Source organism: Elgaria multicarinata, chromosome 11, assembly GCF_023053635.1.
Source record: "Elgaria multicarinata webbii isolate HBS135686 ecotype San Diego chromosome 11, rElgMul1.1.pri, whole genome shotgun sequence".
Classification (NCBI taxonomy): Eukaryota; Metazoa; Chordata; class Lepidosauria; order Squamata; family Anguidae; genus Elgaria; species Elgaria multicarinata.
Window position 1 is genome coordinate 22,443,911 of NC_086181.1, and position 18,696 is coordinate 22,462,606.

Below are 18,696 nucleotides of genomic sequence, written 5' to 3' on the forward strand. Positions count from 1 at the left end.
ATTTCTCACCCTATCTGTTTGGAGGACAGTTTTAATAATTTCACTAAATCGGACTATAATTGTTCATCATTTTCCTGTGTGTTTTTTTTTCTACAGGCACAACATCACAGATAGTAAAATGTCCAACAATCTCTCCAGTTCTGAGTTTCTCCTTCTGGAATTCTCAGAGGTTCGGGAACTGCAAATTCTACACTCTGTTGTGTTCCTGGTGTTGTATTTGTCAGTTGTATCAGGAAACCTTCTCATCATTTCTGCAGTAGCTCTGGACCATCGCCTAAATTCCCCAATGTACTTCTTTCTTTTTTTTTTTTTATTAAATTTTTATTCATTTTCAACACTATATAAACATAGATAAACATTACCAAAATATAACTGAAACAAAACACAATAAGAAAAAAAACACATCAAATATCTGCTGCATACATATTGAATGATTGTTGAGTACAAATATCAAAAACTATTACATATACCTTATCATACTACAACATCTTCGTTCTTAACATAAAAGTGCACCCCCCACCTCGGGATCATTCTTGAGTCCAAAATCTAATCGTTTCTTCTGCTGGTGGTTTCCCACTTCCCTTAGTAAACACAAACACTAGGAACTGTTTCCAAATTCCTTCGAACTCATTTATTTTAGTTACGCCTTTTCTCCACTTAATATTACATGTCAGTTTATCATTAATGGCTATGTCCCATACTTCTTTATACCATTCCTCAATAGAATATTCCCCTTGGACCTTCCAGTTCCTAGCTACCATCAGTCGTGCTGCAACCAACAAATTCGATATCAGCTCTATAGTTCCTTTTCCACACTTTATATCTTCAAATAGTGACAGCAATGCTATTTTTGGTGTTTGTTCTATTTTCATTCCCACTATTTCTTCAATTTCTGAGAACACCATCTTCCATAATCTTTGTACATATTTGCATTGCCACCACATATGTAAATACGTTCCTTTTTCCCCACAACCTCTCCAACAATTTGCTGAATGTTGATCACTTATCTTATTCAATCTAACCGGGGTTAGGTACCACCTCCATAGGATTTTAAAATAATTCTCCTTTATTCTTACTGATAAACTTCTCAACACTCTTTGTTTCCATAGTCCCTCCCAGCTCTGTCGCCCTATTTGTATCTTCAAATCTGATTCCCAAACCATTTTCTCTGTATTCTCTCTAAACTCCTTCTCTAACAATATTTTATATATTTCACTCATTAATCCTTTTGAAACTATACTCCCTCCTTTCCCTTCCTCCTTACTTACTACTAATTCTTCAAACCTCGTCATCTTTCTGCACATTCTATTATCTTTAATCCACTTTTTATTCCATTGCTCTAATTGACCATATTCTAGCCAAGATAGCTTCTTCTCCTTTAACAAATTTTCCATATCCTCTCTTGTTTTAATATCTCTTACCCAATCCTTTAATCTTATTTTATTTTTCTCTTTTAATATTTTACATAATCTACCCTTTAGATCCTCTGGGAAATTCTTTAACATTATTATCGGTGCTAAGGGAGAGTTGCTCGGAAGCAGCTTCCCTTTAAATTTACTCCAAATTTCCCATTGAGTCCTCAGGAGTGGATTATCTATACTTCCAACCCACTTTCTTCCTCCGTCTTTAAAAAAGACATTCTCCAAATTCATCTCTACCTTATTTATGGTTTTTTCTTCCATCCAATATAAATCTCCTACTCCCATAATTGCTTCTACAACATGTCTTAATCTATTTGCTACGTAGTATAATTTTATGTTTGGGAGACCCATTCCCCCCTTTTTTTGGCTTAGGTACCAATTATTTTTATTCACTCTTGCTCTCTTTTCTCCATTACAATATTTATTAATAATATTTTGCCAACTTTTTATCTCGGTTTCTGATATTTTTATAGGTAACATTCTAAATACAAAATTAATTTTAGCTAATATCTTCATTTTTATTAAGGCTATTCTTCCGAACCAAGATAAATTTAATCTTTTATATTTCTCCAATTTCTCTAATACCTCTTTCTTTAACCTCGTTAAATTTTCCTTTTCAAGATTCTCCAAATTTTTTGTAATTTTAATTCCCAAATATTTAATCTCATTCTTAACTTTCAATTCCATTCCCTTAAATTCCCAATCCTTTTCTTCCTTCTTGGTATAGTTAAACAACATCATCTCTGATTTAGACCAATTTATTTTTAACCCTGTAATTTCCTCAAATTCCCTCAACTGATATTTAATTCTTTCTAATTTTCTTAATGGATTCTTAATGGTCAATAAAGTGTCATCCGCAAACATGTTTAACTTTATTTCCCTTACCTCTCCAATTCCTTCTAACTCTTCATCCTCCCTTAGTGCCTTCGCCAAAACTTCCATAACCATTACAAACAGGACCGGCGAGAGCGGACATCCTTGTCTTGTTCCTCTGGCTAGTCGTATCTTTTCAGTAAGTCCGTCATTTACCACCACTACCGCCGTATTTTGGGAATATAGCTGTTCTATTACATTTTTAAATTTATTTCCAAATCCCAATTTATCTATAATACTCTTTAGTGCCTGCCAGCTCACACAATCAAAAGCTTTAAAAATATCTAATGCCATAATACCTGCCTTAATATTTGCTTTTTTTATTACATTTATTACATTTAAAACTCTACCCACTAAATTATGCATATGCTTTCCTACCACAAACCCACATTGATCTGCTCCTATATATTCTGCCAAAAATTTATTTAGCCGTTTGGCCATAATAGATGTAAAAATTTTAGCATCCTGATTTATTAAAGAAATAGGTCTATAAGAATCGGGATTAGTCAAATCTTTATCTGGTTTTGGGATCAGAATTATCACTGAATGTTCCCATGATTCAGGTATCTTCTCTCCTGATAATATCCTATTATAAAGTTCCATTAATTTTGGAACTAAACAGTCTTTGAAGACCTTATAATATTCTGGACCCAAACCATCTGCTCCCGGTGATTTACCAACTTTTAACTTATCAATAACCTCTTCAACTTCTCTTTGAGTTATTACTGACTCCATTAACTCCTTATATTCTAATTTTATTCCCTTCTTTATAAACCTTCCAATATACTCCTCCACCTTTTCTTGTTGAATTTCTTTACCCTTATACAATTCCTGATAGAATTCCTGAAAAATTTTTATTTTAGCTTTCATTACATGACAATAATTCCCTCGGCTATCTTTCAACGTTTCTATCCCATTCCTCCCTTTTTCTTTTTGTGTGAGCTTGGCAAGCAACCTCGAGTTCTTATCACTGTTTTCAAAATATTCCCTTTTCATATACATTAAATTCTTTTGAATCTCTTCTATATTTAAATTTTCTAATTGTTTCTTCTTAGCTTGTATTTCCACTAATTTATATTTATCTTTAACTCGCCAATATCTTTCCTCCAAGTTTTTAATTTCTATCTCTAACTTTTCCTGTTCTGCACGTTGTTGTCTTTTTAAACTACATGTTTCTCTAATACAGATTCCTCTTGCTACAGCCTTCATGGTGTCCCAAATGACTGACCCAGCTGTTCCTCCTTTTTCATTAATTTCCCATGACTCCGTCAGTTCCTTCCGAATTTTATCTACTATTTTATTATATTTCAATATCTTTGTATTCAGCTTCCATCTATATGCCTCTTTATAATCTTTCTTAACTGTAAATTCTAGACTTAACAAGGCATGATCAGTTACTTTTATTACCCCCATTTCCATTTTACAAATCCTCGTTGCAAAATCTTTTGAAACAAATATATAATCTATCCTGGAGTATGTATGATGAACTGGGGAAAAGTATGAAAATCCAGGCCTATTCCCGTTAAGTAAACGCCACGAATCTAAATAATCATTTTCTTTTACTAATTTATTCAATATAGTCATATTGTTCCTCTTTTCAGCATTAGTGGGATTTGACCTGTCCCGTTTATTATCCATAACCATATTAAAATCCCCAGCTAATATAACATACCCCTCCTTAAATTCTTCTATTTCTTCAAACAACTTTATAAAAAACTCTCTATGCCTCTCATTTGGGGCATAAACATTAATCAAAGTATAGACCTTTCCCTCAATTTTACCTTTTAACATAAGATATCTGCCCTTATCATCCTTTTTTACTTCTTCTAATATAAACCCACTTTTTTTTGAAATCAAAGTGGCCACTCCATTTTTTTTCGATGTCCCTAATGACTTTTCATAATAGGCTAACCACTTTAATTTTATCATATTCGAATTCTCGGAGCCTTGGTGTGTCTCTTGGACCATTATAATATCTGATCCCTCTTTATTAAGCATTTGTTCTATTCTCTTCCTTTTCACGACTGCCCCCAAACCTTTAACATTGAGTGTTGATACCTTTATCTTTTTATCCATAATCACCCTTTTGAAATCTCTTCCGATCCCTTGTGCTCAGCAGTTCAAACTTGCTTACATAAAAAAACAAACTCCATACATAAAACCCCCACCCTCCTACCCCAATCCCTCCTCTCCTACCTTCCCCCCCTCCCCACCCCCCCACTCTAATCCCCCCCCATATCCCCGTGAGTCTAGCACTCCAGCCATCTACTTTAAAGGGGGGGGGGGAGGCAGTGCTGCGCCTGGCCGGCAGGTTTCTATATTAGCATTTCTATTTGCAATTATCTCCAAACATAATTAACAATTCTCTTACTCTCCAGATGTCCCAGCCTCATTCCCTCCCCCACCCACTCCAGCCCCATTTGCTTCCCCATCCAGACCCAGCCTCTTCAGCAATTCTTTACCTTGATCCAATGAGGTTACTCTGTGTTCCCTCCTCCCATATGTAAATCTTAAGAAAACCGGGTAACCCCATGCGTATGGAATTTTGTTCTGCATTAACATTCCAGTTATTGGTTTAATACTCCGTCTCCAATTTAATGTATGTTGAGAAAGATCATTATAAATTTGCACTGCTTTGCCTTTATATTGTAACTGGGTCAAAGATCTCAATTCTTTCATGATTTGCTCTTTTTTATAATAGTTACCAAATTTCACCAAAATATCTCTAGTCCCTTTGTAGTTTTGCCCCCCCACGCGGTGGACTCGGTCCAGATCCGATCCATCTATTGGTATGTCAGGCATCAGCTCTTTGAACCAGTTCAGAATGATTTCTCTAAGATCTTCTCCTTGTATCTGCTTCAGCTGCTTTATTCGAATTGAAGATCTACGAGATTGGTCTTCCAAGGCGATCAGACGTAATTCCCATTCCTTAAATTGAATATTTGTTGATTTTTCAAAGGCCTCTTGCTTCTTCTGGTCCAATTCCGCTTTTGCCTCTATCTCTTTGATCTTATCCGAGTTTTCTGCAGTCTTATCCGAAAGAACACGCATTTGTTGTCTAAATTCATTCATTTGCAGATCCATTTTTTTAAAAATGATGATATTATTCTCTACAATAACTGCCTTAATTTCTGCTAGGGAGGGAAAGTTGCTGTCCATTGCTTTTCCCCCTTCAGCCATATTCTTTTCTTTATTTGGTACTGTATCCAAAGAAACTGGGTCTATAACTTCGTCTTCCTGGTCTGTTCCAGGGGCTGTATCTTCCAGGTGGGAGAGGTGGGTTAAATTATGATTTGAAGGTTTCTTTTTTTGTCTATTCAACTTTTCCCACTTCTTAATCTTTTTTTTAATGTTGGACATAGGACCCTTCTGAGTAGGGCATAAATCTTAGAGCCCCCACTTCCTTAGCAACTTTTACTGGCTTCTCTTCTATGTGCCAAACACACCACCTTCTTCCCGAGGGGGAGGAAATATATTCAGTTCACAACAGCATTCACTAGAGGGGATCAGATCCAATCATTCACAGTTTCTCAAAATCCCACATCTCCCTCACAGAATGCTGTTTCTTCCCCATCACCCCCCCCCTTCTCGGCACACCGCAAACAGCTTCCACTTTCCACTTTACAAAGATTACAGCAAACAACTTCAAAGCCAGTATTTCAATCTTTCCAACTTAAGATAAAGGATGAGAAGTGAGGATCGCTGTAAATCAGATCAACGTCTAACAAGCATAAGTTCTTTCTTTTCAAACTGCGACATCAATCATGTTACTTTCGGTTTCGCCTCTGCAGTTTATAAAGACATTCCGTCAAGCTCACCTCATCCCATCGGCTCTTCTCAACACTTTCCAGCTCCGATAGCTTTTATAATCATTTCCTGTCGTTTGCTCAAAGATTTATGCCCATTAGAAAATAGATAATTGCTTTTTCCGGCAACGCCGCTCAGAGCCTCAGAAGAAACCTGCCACCGCCATGGCTGCCAAGCTCCGCCCCCCCAATGTACTTCTTTCTGATGAACTTGGCCATGCAAGACCTGGGCCAAGTGACAGTCATTATTCCCAAATCCATGGCCAATTCTCTTATGAATACCAGGCATATTTCTTATTCAGGCTGTATTGTTCAACTCCTTTTGTTTATTTTCTTTTTATCATCTGATTTCTTCCTCCTCACAGTCATGGCCTATGATCGCTACGTTGCCATTTGCAATCCGTTACATTATGAGATGGTGATGAACAGGCAAGCCTGCATTGAAATGGTTGCTAGCGTATGGATCAGTGGTCTCGTCTTTGGAATGCTACACACCAGTGGCACCTTTGCCACCCCTTTCTGCTCTAATGCTGTCAATCAATTTTTCTGTGCAATCCCACAGTTACTTAAACTCGCTTGCTGGGAGGTAAATGCAATTGAAATTGGAGTTGTCCTGCTGAGTGTTGTTATTGCACTAGGCTGCTTTATATTCATCATTGTATCCTATGTGCAGATTTTCACTACGGTCTTAAGGATGCCCTCTGTGCAGGGAAGGCAAAAAGCCTTCTTAACTTGTCTTCCCCATCTGATTGTATTTTCTATACTTGTGCTCAGTGGTTGGCTTTCCTATCTGTGCACCATTTCAGACACCACATCACATCTGGACTTGGCCTTTGCTGTCATCTATACCATAGTCCCACCCTTACTTAACCCAGTGATTTACAGCATGAGGAACAAGGAGTTCAAGGCTGCCTTGTCAAAACTATTGCATTTGGGGAACTCTTCTAACAGTTAAAGACATTCTCATACATCCTTGAAAACATACCAGGCAGGTCTTGTCTGTTAAAGGTTGTCACACAGTTAATATCTTATTCTTTACTTTGTCACAGAACTCTGCTCTTTCTTCCATTTGAACAATTGTCTTCAATGGGTTGCATCCAGCCTTGGGCTCATGCAACTGGAGTGGCAGAAGCAGATTTTCCTGCTGCCTTCTCCCCAAGGCAGCCCCACTAGCATCATTGAAATGCTACCCAGAGGATTGAGGGACCCTGCTTTATGGGATGAGCTGTGGTGCCCAGGGGGGATAGGGCATCCCCAAAATTGCATGGAGGCACTTTCCATGAGCAGGGCACATCTGTCCATTGAAAGCAGATCCTGGATCCACTGATTCTGTGGATTCTGATTGTGCTTAATTACAACTCTAGTCATTAAAATCAAATTGATTCATTTCATGGGCCTCATCTACACCAAGCAGGATATTCCACTATGGAAGTGGTATAAAAGCAGTATATAAAAGGCCAGAGCCACACTACTGATTTATAGTAGTATTGAAGTGCACTGACAACAGTTGGGGCCCATTGACACATACTACCACTATATCATGCTTGGTGTGGCTCCTGCCTTTTATGTACCACTTTCATAGTACAATATCCTGCTTGGTGTAGATGAGGCCTTAGTGCACAACCTTAAACAATTTGTGTCAAGAGAAACACAGGTCCCTCCCATAGGAAAGCAGCATATTTTCCTCTCATGAGGAAAACAAACCCCGCCCCCTTAACAGCTTGGGGCCAGGTTATCTGATGGAACGTCTCCTCCCATATGTACCTGCCTGGACCCTATGATTATCTTCAGGGGCCCTTCTCCCTGAGCCCCTGCCAAAGGAAGTGAGGCAGGTGGTTACCAGGAGGAGGGCCTTCTCTACTGTGGCACCTCAGCTATGGAATGGCACCCACATTACACTCTTTTTGATGCCAGGTGAAAACCATTTTTATTTTCCCAGTATTGTAACAGTTTACCATCTTTTAACTTTGCTGTTTTAAATCTGTAAAAATATCTGCATTGCTGCTTAGTTTTATCCTAGTTGCGCTTTTATGTTGTACTGTTTTATTGTGGCCTGTTCTATACCTTGAATTGTACTTGACAGTTTTAATTTTTGTGAGCCGCTTCAGCTACTGGGCAGTATAGAAATAAAATAAGGAATAAATAAATAAGGAACAAGACTGTCATTTCAAAATTACTGGATTTTAGGGAATTTAGGGGTCAAGCGTATCCTTCTCAGATTCCTTAATATTGTGTGTTTAGGAGCCATCCTTGCTAGAGGCTTGGTGGGGCAATATGAAGGTCCCTGATTAAGCTGAGATGTTTAGGGAGGGAAGGAAAACTTGGGGAAAAGGGTAGGAAGCTGATGAAAGTTATTGAAGCTTTTAAACTTATGCAATGTATTTTATCATCTTGAATTTTATGGCTTTAATTGTTGTAAACCACCCAAAGAGCTTCAGCTATTGGATGATATAGAAATGCAATCAATAAATAAATAAATAAATAAATAAATAAATAAATAGGGTCTATCACTACTGAATACTGAATTTTAGCCTTTTATTATGCTTAGGGTGTAATCCCATGCTGTCTGGGAAAGTCTGGGCAATGTATGACTTTTTCTGCCTAAACTTGCATAGGATTGTACCTTTATAGGTTCAGTACATGAAGGAGGGGATTTTCTAGATGAAATAGTTATCTAAGACACTAGTCAGATCTAGGTTTTCCCACCATGGTTTATGAATGCAAAATGTGTGTGGGTTTCAAATGCAGCTCTGGATGCATTCCTGGGTTTGGGTCCTGGTAACCTTGATGGATGTTAATGGATGCTAATTTGTTTACTGTTGGTGCCAGTAATTCAGCCATGGGGCTTTCCTTTGCCAGGGCTTTACGCTGACCTTTTAGCTGTGCTTGTAGCTATATGTCTTGCACCACTCTAATTGGTGATAGTGCCAATAATGAAGGGAAATGTCAAAGCAAAGCTTCAAATATATTATAGGGTGACCACATCAGTGGATTTTCCTGGGTTTGCTGAGGTTTTGCTCTATCCTGGGTGTGTGGGTGGGTGTGGGTGTGATAATGTTTTATAATGTCTGGGAATGACACACTTTCCCCTTTAAGGCCCCAATTGGAACGGACGATGGGAAACAGCACTTTCTCTTTCTCCACTCCAATCAGAGCCTTAAATACTATAGAAAAAGTTCCAGCTGGTCCAGTAGGTGTGTGTGGGAATGACATGCTTTCCCCTCCCCAATTGGAGCAGAAGAGGGGAAAGCATGGTTTCTGGGGCCTTTGAAAAACACATGATTCTGCTCCACCATACTAATGGTGGCCTCCATTAGCATGAGTGGTTATTATGTAAAAGCATCACCTGCTAGGATGATTCTAGATTATACCCAGAGTTGCTTCCCATCTTAAATGTTTAAATACTGGTGCAATTAATAGAATGCACCCCTGCATCTGATATTAAAAACTAAAGAGATTCTGAGAAGCAAATGCATTTGAAATAAGAGTTGAAAAGTCTTTAGCTTCCATGAGTGATCAGTCATTCTCTAATAAGTGCAAAAAAGTTGCTGGTTAATAATAATTACAGACCAGCCTGTGTGCCTCCATTGCAGAGCTGTTTTGGGCTCCAGAGATTAAGTCTCCAAGAGTACAAAATATATATTAATAAAGCTCCCCCACTCCATGGAGAGAACTTCTTAATACCAGTGTGGACAGACCATTTGACTATCTCAAAGCAAAAGAGTAGGGCTTTTATACAGCTTCATAAATGACTGGACGGCTACACAATGCTTCCAGCCACCTACAGGAAGAAGATCCCAAATCTATAAATAAAGCACTATATTATTTATATAATGGTTTCTTTAGTGCTCACCAAAGTAACTTTTTGGAGGTGAAGGAGGTCTGAAGAGAGCCTGCTTATTTGGGGTGAGTTGGACACATATGCAACAACATAGTTGAAGATGAAGCCTTCCTTCCACTGGGAGATATTTAACAGTGTTCTGGGCTCTCTGACTGAAATTAATTGGAATGTAATGTGTTTCATTTTGGCTGGATTGAAACTCATATTATGTGTATGAATGCATTTCCTGCACAAGTGGACACCCTGCTCATAGAAACTGTGTATCCTGAAGTATGCATAGTGTAAAATAATAATAATAATAATAATAATAATAATAATAATAATAATAATAATAATATGATTTCTTACCCACCTCTTCATCTGGATCGAGGCAGGGAACAACAATGAATATAAAATACATAAAACTGAATTAAAAGCATAGTATACATTATTAAAACAACCTAAAAACATCCTAAAAACATCCTAAAATTCCACTGGATAGGGCTGCCAGAATAGATCAGTCTTTATAGCTTTCTTAAATTCTAAAAGACTGTTAAGTTGACAAGTCTCCTCTGGCAGGCCATTCCACAGTCTGGAAGGTCCTCTGGTAATACTTGTCAGCCTAATTTTGGCAGGCTGAAGGAGGAGGACCTGAGTGTGCGGGGCAGATTATTTATTTATTTATTTATTTATTACATTTTTATACCGCCCAATAGCCGAAGCTCTCTGGGCAGTTCACAAAAATTAAAATCATAATAAAACAACCAACAGACTAAAAACACAAATACAAGATACAGTATAAAAAGCACAACCAGGATAAAACCACGCAGCAGAAATTGATATAAAATTAAAATACAGAATTAGAACAGTAAAATTTAAATTTAAGTTAAAAATATGGGAGGAGGTGTTCCTTCAAATAACCTGGCCCCAAACTGTTTAGGGCTTTGAATGTCAATACTAGCACTTTGAATCAGGCCCGGACCTGGACTGGCAGCCAATGAAGTTGTAAAAGGACTGGCGTGATGTGGTCTCGCTGGGAGAAGATGATTCCTCAGGTAGTCTGATCCCAAATCATGTAGGGCTATAAAAGTAATAACCAACTCTTTATACTTCACCCAGAAACTAATTGGCAACCAGTGAAGAGATTTTAAAACTGGTGTAATGTGGTCCCCCCTATGTCTACCGGTGACCAACCTGGCTGCCATATTTTGAACTAGTTGAAGCTTCCGGACTAGGCACAAAGGTAGCCCTATGTAGAGCGCATTGCAGAAGTTGAGCCTCAAAGTTACCAGCGTGTGCACTACCATCTTTAGATCTTCGAATTCTAGGAAGGGGCACAGCTGGCATATCAGCCGAAGCTGACAGTAGGCTAAAATATTTGGTTTTATCAGTGCTGTTCTATACTGTTTTAATGTTTTGGGCTGACATGTTTTAATTTTTACCTTTTTGATTGATGCATTCATGTTTTTAAGATGCTCTAAGACTGTAAACATTTTTTAGGGGGGAAATCATGTAAGTAAGTCACAGTGCAATCCTATGTATGTCTACTCAAAAATAAGTCCCACTGAGTTCATTGGAACTTTTTCCCCAGGATGTATAGGATTGCACTGTGTAATTAAATAACAGAACAATTTGAAATTGAGGGATGGGGTGAAGTTGCAGATCTTCTGGCACACATTGGCCTGGATGGTTTGTGTGGGGTGGGTGGGTGGAGGTCTTACCTTTTTTCTTCCCTTGCAATTATTTTTTAACCCATTTGTCTCAATGGGAGGGTCCTAATCCTGGAGAATATTTTTTTTGGGGGGGCAAAGGATAGATTGTGTTGTGCAGCTAAAAGGGAAGATGAGACCCCTGAAATCTGGACAGAAGCACCTTCCATGAATGGTGCCTCAGCTTCATTTTCCATGAGACTCACACATGGAAGATGCCAGATTTTCAGGATCCACCCCATTTAGCAGGATTCTCCAACCCACTTTGTAGCCTTTTCAGAGGGCTGGCAGAGGTGCTGCTGTGCGGAGCAGGAAACTCCAGCCCAGTTTCATGTAACGAAATCTTCCTCTTACCTGTGGATCTTGTTATATAGGGGGACATGGGTGGGATATTTATTTAATGTGTGTAGTAGTTATAAGCTTGATTTTATGCTTTCACCTAACCTATGTTGTTATACGCAGTTCAAGTGGGCAGAATGGAAATAGACTCACCATCATTATCCCTTCCAAGTGTTTTAACTTGCTTAGTAGATTAGATTGTATTTATATATCTATTTTTCTTTGTGTTTCCTCCCAAAGTTACAACATAATTTCTTTTGAGTGCAAAATGCTGAACTCCTCATCAGTCTCAGAGTTCCTGCTCTTGGATATTTCAAAGGTTCGTGAACTGCAGATCCTACTCTTTGTTGTTTTCTTGATAGTGTACTTGGCAACTTTAAGTGGAAATCTTCTCATCATCTCTGCAGTAGCTCTTGACCATCACCTGCACACCCCCATGCACTTCTTTTTGATGAACTTGGCCATGCAAGACATTGGCCAAATCTCAGTCATTATCCCTAAAACCATGGCCAATTCCCTCATGAATACCACACACATTTCTTACTCTGGATGTGTTGCACAAGTCCTCTTATTTCTCTTCTTTTTGGCATCTGATATCTCCCTTCTCACAGTCATGGCGTATGATCGGTATATTGCTATTTGCAAGCCTTTGCACTATGATGCTGTGATGAACAGGACAGCCTGTATCAAAATGGTTGGCTGTGCATGGATTAGCGGTCTTCTCTATGGTGTGCTACACACCAGTGCCACCTTTGCAAACCCCTTCTGTTCTAATGTAGTCAGTCAGTTCTTCTGTGAAATCCCACAGTTACTTAAGCTTGTCTGTTCTGATTTATACCGAATTGAAATTGGAGCTGTTGTCTTAAGTATTAGTATTGTGTTTGGATGCTTTGTCTTCATTATTATAACATACGTGAACATTTTTACTGTGGTTTTGAAAATCCCTTCTCTTGAAGGAAAGCAAAAAGCCTTCTCAACTTGCATTCCCCACCTCATTGTCTTCTCCACATTAGTACTCACTGGGTGCTTTGCCTATCTCAAACCCACCTCTTCTAACACCTCATCACAACTGGATCTAGTATTTACTGTGATCTATTCCATCTTTCCACCCATGTTGAATCCATTAATCTATAGCATGAGAAACAAGGAGATCAAGAATGCCTTGTCAAAATTATTCAACTTGAGGTAGCTTTTTGAGAGCACATGGTTCTACATTTATAAGTTTAGATTGAATTCCGCACTTAACTACAAAAATAATAACTTATATGTGATCTCAGTAATATGACTATAGCCAGATCAGTATCCTTCCATTCAGTTTCCTGCTATGACTGGATGCTAAAAAAGCAAGCACCATGAATGAATGCCACTAAACCTCATGGTGCTGATGGAAATAAATTAAAAACTATGATATTAGCTCAATAAGGGCTCAGTAAAATTGCTTTTTTCTCCCTTTTTGGCTACTTTTCTCTGTCCAGATTAGTTATCTTTCACAGATAATCATAACTGAAATGTGGTTCCTGGCTATTGCTATGAGCTTCATCAGACGAGCATTTTATCACACACTCGTTACTGACCACTCATGGTTTTGGGGGGTCCTTTTGATGACACCATTTGACTCCCATGCTTCTCCCACTCCTTCTGGTCTTCTTTCCATGACAAAATAGGACCCTGGTAAATCCATTTCTTTTCTGAAGCAAAACTGCTGTGTGCAGGAAAAGTGGCATGATAAAAACACCCACATGGTCATTGCTCTTCCTCTTTCTTCAGCATGTGAAGAAAGAGGAAGCTGTTCATAGCTATTGGGGGACAGCAGCAGGAGGCCAAAGCAATGGTAGGGAAATGAGCTCCCCTCCCCATCATCTGATGATGCTCTATATCCATTTGGGACCCCTTGAATAAGCACTATCTGAGAAAATCAGTATCCACCAGGGCAAAGGGATGGACTATAGATTATTAAATCACAAATTAAATCCTTTTAACCAATCAAAAACACTTGGAAAACAGGAACTGAGGGCCAAATCATATGTTCTTCAAATCACACATTTAAAAATGGAGCTACGCATGATTGTATACTTACCTCAGTGTAAGCATGTGTGGCCCCAATTCAGATCTGCACCATGGTGCTCCAGGAGGGGGGATTTAAACTTTTTCCTGTCCCATTTTTGGTCTGGAATTCACCCCCACCCCACCCCCACCCTACACACACATGAGGGTGTAAAAAAGATCTTCATTGAGCTCTGCTATGCATGATTTAAAGAATGTCTAGTTTGGCTAATACATGTGTTAATGTATTAGAAAATTACTACAAGATCCTTACAAGATGATGCCTGATCCTGAAGGATCAAATGATTATACAAATCAGACATCAACAGAAATTGGTGTTGTGAGATGGATAAAGCAGATGTTCCTTCATATGTAATGGCATTGTCTAGATAATCAATGATTCTGGAAACAGACAGTAGATATAACTTCACAAGTTGCTGTAATAAATATATCTGGCCCAATTGGTAAGAATGCCGGACCATTTGGGGTACTAAGAATGAGAAGTGTGAATTTTCAATGCACTAATAGCATCATGAATACAGATATTTAAAGAAGAGTTCAATGGAATAATAAATATGGGGCAATAATTAGACTTTGAAGTTAACATAATATTATGCTTAGAGGAAGGAAAGCATCTTAATTGTTTTGTTTTTCATTCAGAAATGTGTAAGATTATTGTTAGGGGTATTATGGAAAGAGCCAATTGAATGTGACAGAAGCTGTTTAAACAATGTGTGATTAGCTTTCATTTTTACTTATTTTCTCCCTTTCTACTTAATTGTACATGCATGAGTTTGTATATGCATGTGGACCTTTTCTTCTGTCGCCCCCAGATTGTGGAATGGCCTGCCAGAGGAGATTCGTAAAATTAACTGTCTTTGTGATTTTAAGGCAGCTTTAAAGACTAGCCTTTTCCAGCAGGCACATCCAGATAAATGTAAAATCAAGAATTTTTAAGATGTCATGATTCCTGTACTAATGTTGTTCCCCGCCTCAATCCAAAGGGAGAGGCGGGTAAGAAATAAATTATTATTATTATCATTATTATTATATAACTATACAATATGTATTTGTGTTATATATGTTTATATTATGAGATTATGTACATTTTTACATTAAAAGAAATAATAAAAAGTACACCAGATGGTGATAAAGTAGAGACTGTATCTTTTATAAGTGCTCTCTTATCTCCATGTACTTATGCAACACTGAATCTTTTGAGTTTACTTGGGAAACCTAAAGCAAAATGCATGCACAAGGGAAATTATCCCCATTATTGCAAACCAACCATGGAAAAGTAGAAAAAGTACCCTTCCTTTGCTGGACCATAAGGCCTTCCCTTGAAGAATTCTAGGGATGTGAAAATGGTGAGCATGAGCGAACCAGAGATTATGCTGAAAGTCCTCACATTCTAAAGTTTTCAAGTCGGTGGGGAGAGATCTCTTTGTTACCTTCAGTACATTGGATTGGAATGAACTTGCCTCTGTTCATATATTATATTGAATAAAACAATATAGTTCTGACTAGGGGTGTGCACGGACCCCCCCCCCCGCTCCGCCCATACTCTGCTCCTCTTCGCCGCGGAGCTCTGGCTCTGAATCGGAGCTCCGCAGTGGAGGGGAGTGGCGCCAGGTAAGGCTGGGAGAGGAGGGCAGGGGGGGTTACCAGGCCCTGCCGCCGTCGCTGCCCGTGCGGCGACGGCGGCAGAGCCCAGTAAGGAACCAAGGGGGAGGGGGGCCTTACCTGCCTCCATCCGCGGTCCCTCGGCTTCTTCAATTGAGCCCGCGGCTCAACCAGGAAGTCCTGGTTGAACCGCGGGCTCAATTGAAGAAGCCGAGGGACCGTGGACGGATGCAGGTGAGGGAGAGGAGGGGGGGGGTTACCGGGCCCTGCCGCTGTCATGGGCCCCAACAGATGTCAGTGCACTTCACTACTGCTGTAAAGTAATAGTGTGGCTCCTGCCTTTTATAAACCACTTTCATACCACTTTGATGGTGGAATATCCTGCTTGGCATAGATGAGCCCAAGGAGTTCCATGTTGTAATATGAAGCTCTTGTGCAAACTGCTCTTTTTTTTCTCACCTGAAGCCCACAGAGTAAAAAAGAGAAGAGCCCAGTATGTTGAGGGGTTATAGAGCAACAACTTTATTTTAACACAAGAGATCTACAATGGGCGAATAGCCTCACTTTTTCCAGTCTAGGTCCCTATCAGACAGGAATGCAATACGCTGGAAATTCAGTGGAAAAGAATAGTGTGGAAGATTTAGCAACTGATTGGTAGATAACATTAAATTAAAACATTATGCGCATCCCTCTCAAAGGCAACCTAATGAGATTAGAGCTAAAAAGAAATGCTACAATCAAATATGAGAAAGCAAAACATCCATATATAACTCTTAATAAATATTGTTAAATTCAACACCATACTAAATATACCTAAGTATACCTGAGCCAAAAATGCTGACGTTTTTCTAGCCTCTCTGTCAAAATGTGAAAGTGGGGCATCATTTTGTGTGATGTTCTTGAGTGGGAGGGAGCAGAAGAAATTCTGGGGGAGGGGAAAGGACACTGGAGGCAGGGATAGGGGCTTATTGTAACAAATGGAGGTAAGAGCAGGTTGGATTCTCATGTTCACCCAGTATGTTTCTGGATCAACGCTACTTCCTGGAATAGCTACATTCCAAAGTCATTGAGAGAGGTGAGGAGAGTGACCAGTGAGGGCCACCTTATTCCCCCACCATAATCACACTGCATTATGTAGTAGCATAATTGCAGAAGCATTGTGTGAGAACATGATGGCAGCCAACTGCTACCATCATGTCCAGTTTGGCTCTCAGTCAGTTTAATGATATTGTTCTGTGCTGCGGAAGATAGTGAAGAGGGATATTGGTCACCAGCATAGTTGTTCTTCTCCTGAACAAAGAACAACCCACTGTCTTTTCCTCAGTCTTCCAGCACTGGCTGCCTCCCCAGTGGCATATGACAATTCCCAAAAACAACACCTTCAAAAACAATTCTGTAAATGGCATTAGAAGAATGTTAAACACTTAAGAGCTTCCTCAGGGCATCCTTGAGCTTCTTGTTTCTCATGCTATAGACCACTGGATTCATCATGGATGGAACTATGGTATATGTAATAGCAAAGGCCAGATCCTGCTCAGATGAAGTCACAGTTGGAGGCCTCATATAAGCAAAGACCCCAGTGAACACAAAGACAAAGACCACAGTGAGATGGGGAAGGCAAGTGGAGAGGGCTTTTTGCTTCCCCTGCATGGACGGGTTCCTAAGCACTGCAGTGAAGATCTGTACATATGTTACTATGATAAAAATGAAACAGCCTAAAGACATGTTGCAACCAAGCAGAAGAAGCCCAAATTCAACGAAGTATAAGTCTGAGCAGGTGAGCTTCAACAATGCTGGGATTTCACAGAAGAACTGATTGACAACATTAGAGCACAAAGTGATGGAGAACATGCTGCAAGTATGAACTGAAGCATAGAGAAGACCACTAAACCATGCACTAAATGCCATCTGGATGCAAGCTCTTTTATTCATGATGGCCTCATATCGAAGTGGATTGCAGATGGCAACATACCGGTCATGTGCCATTATTGTAAGGAGGACAAAATCAGATACCTCAAAGAACAAATAAAAGAAAACTTGAGAAACACATCCAAAATAAGAAATCAACCTGCTGTTCATAAGGGAATTTGTCATGGATTTGGGTATGGTGACTGAAATGGAGCCAAGGTCCATCATGGCCAAGTTCATGAGGGAAAAGTACATGGGTGTGTGCAGATGATGGTCAAGGACTACAGCAGCAATGATGAGAAGATTCCCAATCATGATTGCCATGTACAATCCTAGGAATGCAATGAAGTGTAAGATTTGTAGTTCTCGGACCTTGGAAAATTCCAACAGCAAAAAGCTAGAATTCAAGGAGAAATTGGACATCTTTGGCCGTAGCTAGACCTAAGGTTTATCCCAGGATCATCCCAGGTTCATCCCTGCCTGAGTGCTGGATTCCCTGTGTGGCACTTATTTGACCCCAGGATAATCCTGGGATAAACCTTAGGTCTAGCTACAGCCTTTGTCTTTAATGTTATATATTGTGTCTCCTGTGAAAGGAAGAAAAAGAACCACGACTCTATTGTAAGAGTGGTTTATAAATGGGAGTACAAATACTCCTGTTCAGGATTCCAGCCATCCAATCATCTTAACAAGTGTGTGACCAATAACAATCTGTCTGTTATACGACTACTACTACCACCACTTCCCGTTTTTCTTTACCGGCTAACATTCATTTAAAAATGGTCAATACCCATTGGGATATTTTGTTGATTGGGGGTTGGGGGTTGTCCCGGTAGGTTTTATATTTATGTTTTGTTTTTGCTGCTTTTACTTCTGCAAGCCTTGAGTTGCTTCTGGACGTGAGAATACTGCTCATGGAGAAAGGATGCTTCCGGACTAATGGATCCTAATGCTATGAATCAAAAGACCTTTCGCCTTCCTTAATGGACTTTCTGCAATAAGAAAAAGGAAGAAGAAAGAAGTGTAAGGAACAATGGGAAAATCCAGGAGGGTTACAAATGGAAGACATGAACCTCTGGATTAACAATAAAAGCCTCATCTGGAAACACCCACAACTCACTCTACATTTTTTGTGTCTGTGCCATCTGATCAAG

At 39.3% G+C, this 18,696-nt stretch overlaps 3 protein-coding genes across 3 annotated transcripts; 2 read left to right on the plus strand and 1 right to left on the minus strand.

The window, feature by feature from the left end:
* The first annotated feature begins 118 nt into the window (after positions 1-118).
* LOC134405461 (olfactory receptor 14J1-like) lies at positions 119-7,055 on the plus strand. Its single transcript, XM_063136704.1, has 2 exons — positions 119-304; positions 6,309-7,055. The coding sequence occupies exons 1-2, from the start codon at positions 119-121 to the stop codon at positions 7,053-7,055; spliced, it is 933 nt and encodes a 310-aa protein (XP_062992774.1).
* A 5,169-nt stretch (positions 7,056-12,224) lies between these two features.
* Positions 12,225-13,157, plus strand: LOC134406239 (olfactory receptor 14A16-like). The gene has a single exon (XM_063137564.1). The coding sequence runs from the start codon at positions 12,237-12,239 to the stop codon at positions 13,155-13,157; it is 921 nt and encodes a 306-aa protein (XP_062993634.1). The 5' UTR covers positions 12,225-12,236.
* Positions 13,158-17,050: 3,893 nt separating this feature from the next.
* Positions 17,051-17,965, minus strand: LOC134406844 (olfactory receptor 14I1-like). The gene has a single exon (XM_063138445.1). It carries the CDS (start codon positions 17,963-17,965, stop codon positions 17,051-17,053), a length of 915 nt encoding a protein of 304 aa, XP_062994515.1.
* Between the last annotated feature and the right edge of the window lie 731 nt (positions 17,966-18,696).

Bases quoted from the DNA above. Each gene is read 5' to 3' on its own strand.
- LOC134405461 (XM_063136704.1), top strand. From the start codon at position 119: ATGTCCAACAATCTCTCCAGTTCTGAGTTTCTCCTTCTGGAATTCTCA. The intron at 305-6,308 runs TTTTTTTTATTA...TTCTTTCTGATG, and splicing joins CAATGTACTTCTTTCTTTTT to AACTTGGCCATGCAAGACCT.
- LOC134406239 (XM_063137564.1), top strand. From the start codon at position 12,237: ATGCTGAACTCCTCATCAGTCTCAGAGTTCCTGCTCTTGGATATTTCA.
- LOC134406844 (XM_063138445.1), bottom strand. From the start codon at position 17,965: ATGTCCAATTTCTCCTTGAATTCTAGCTTTTTGCTGTTGGAATTTTCC.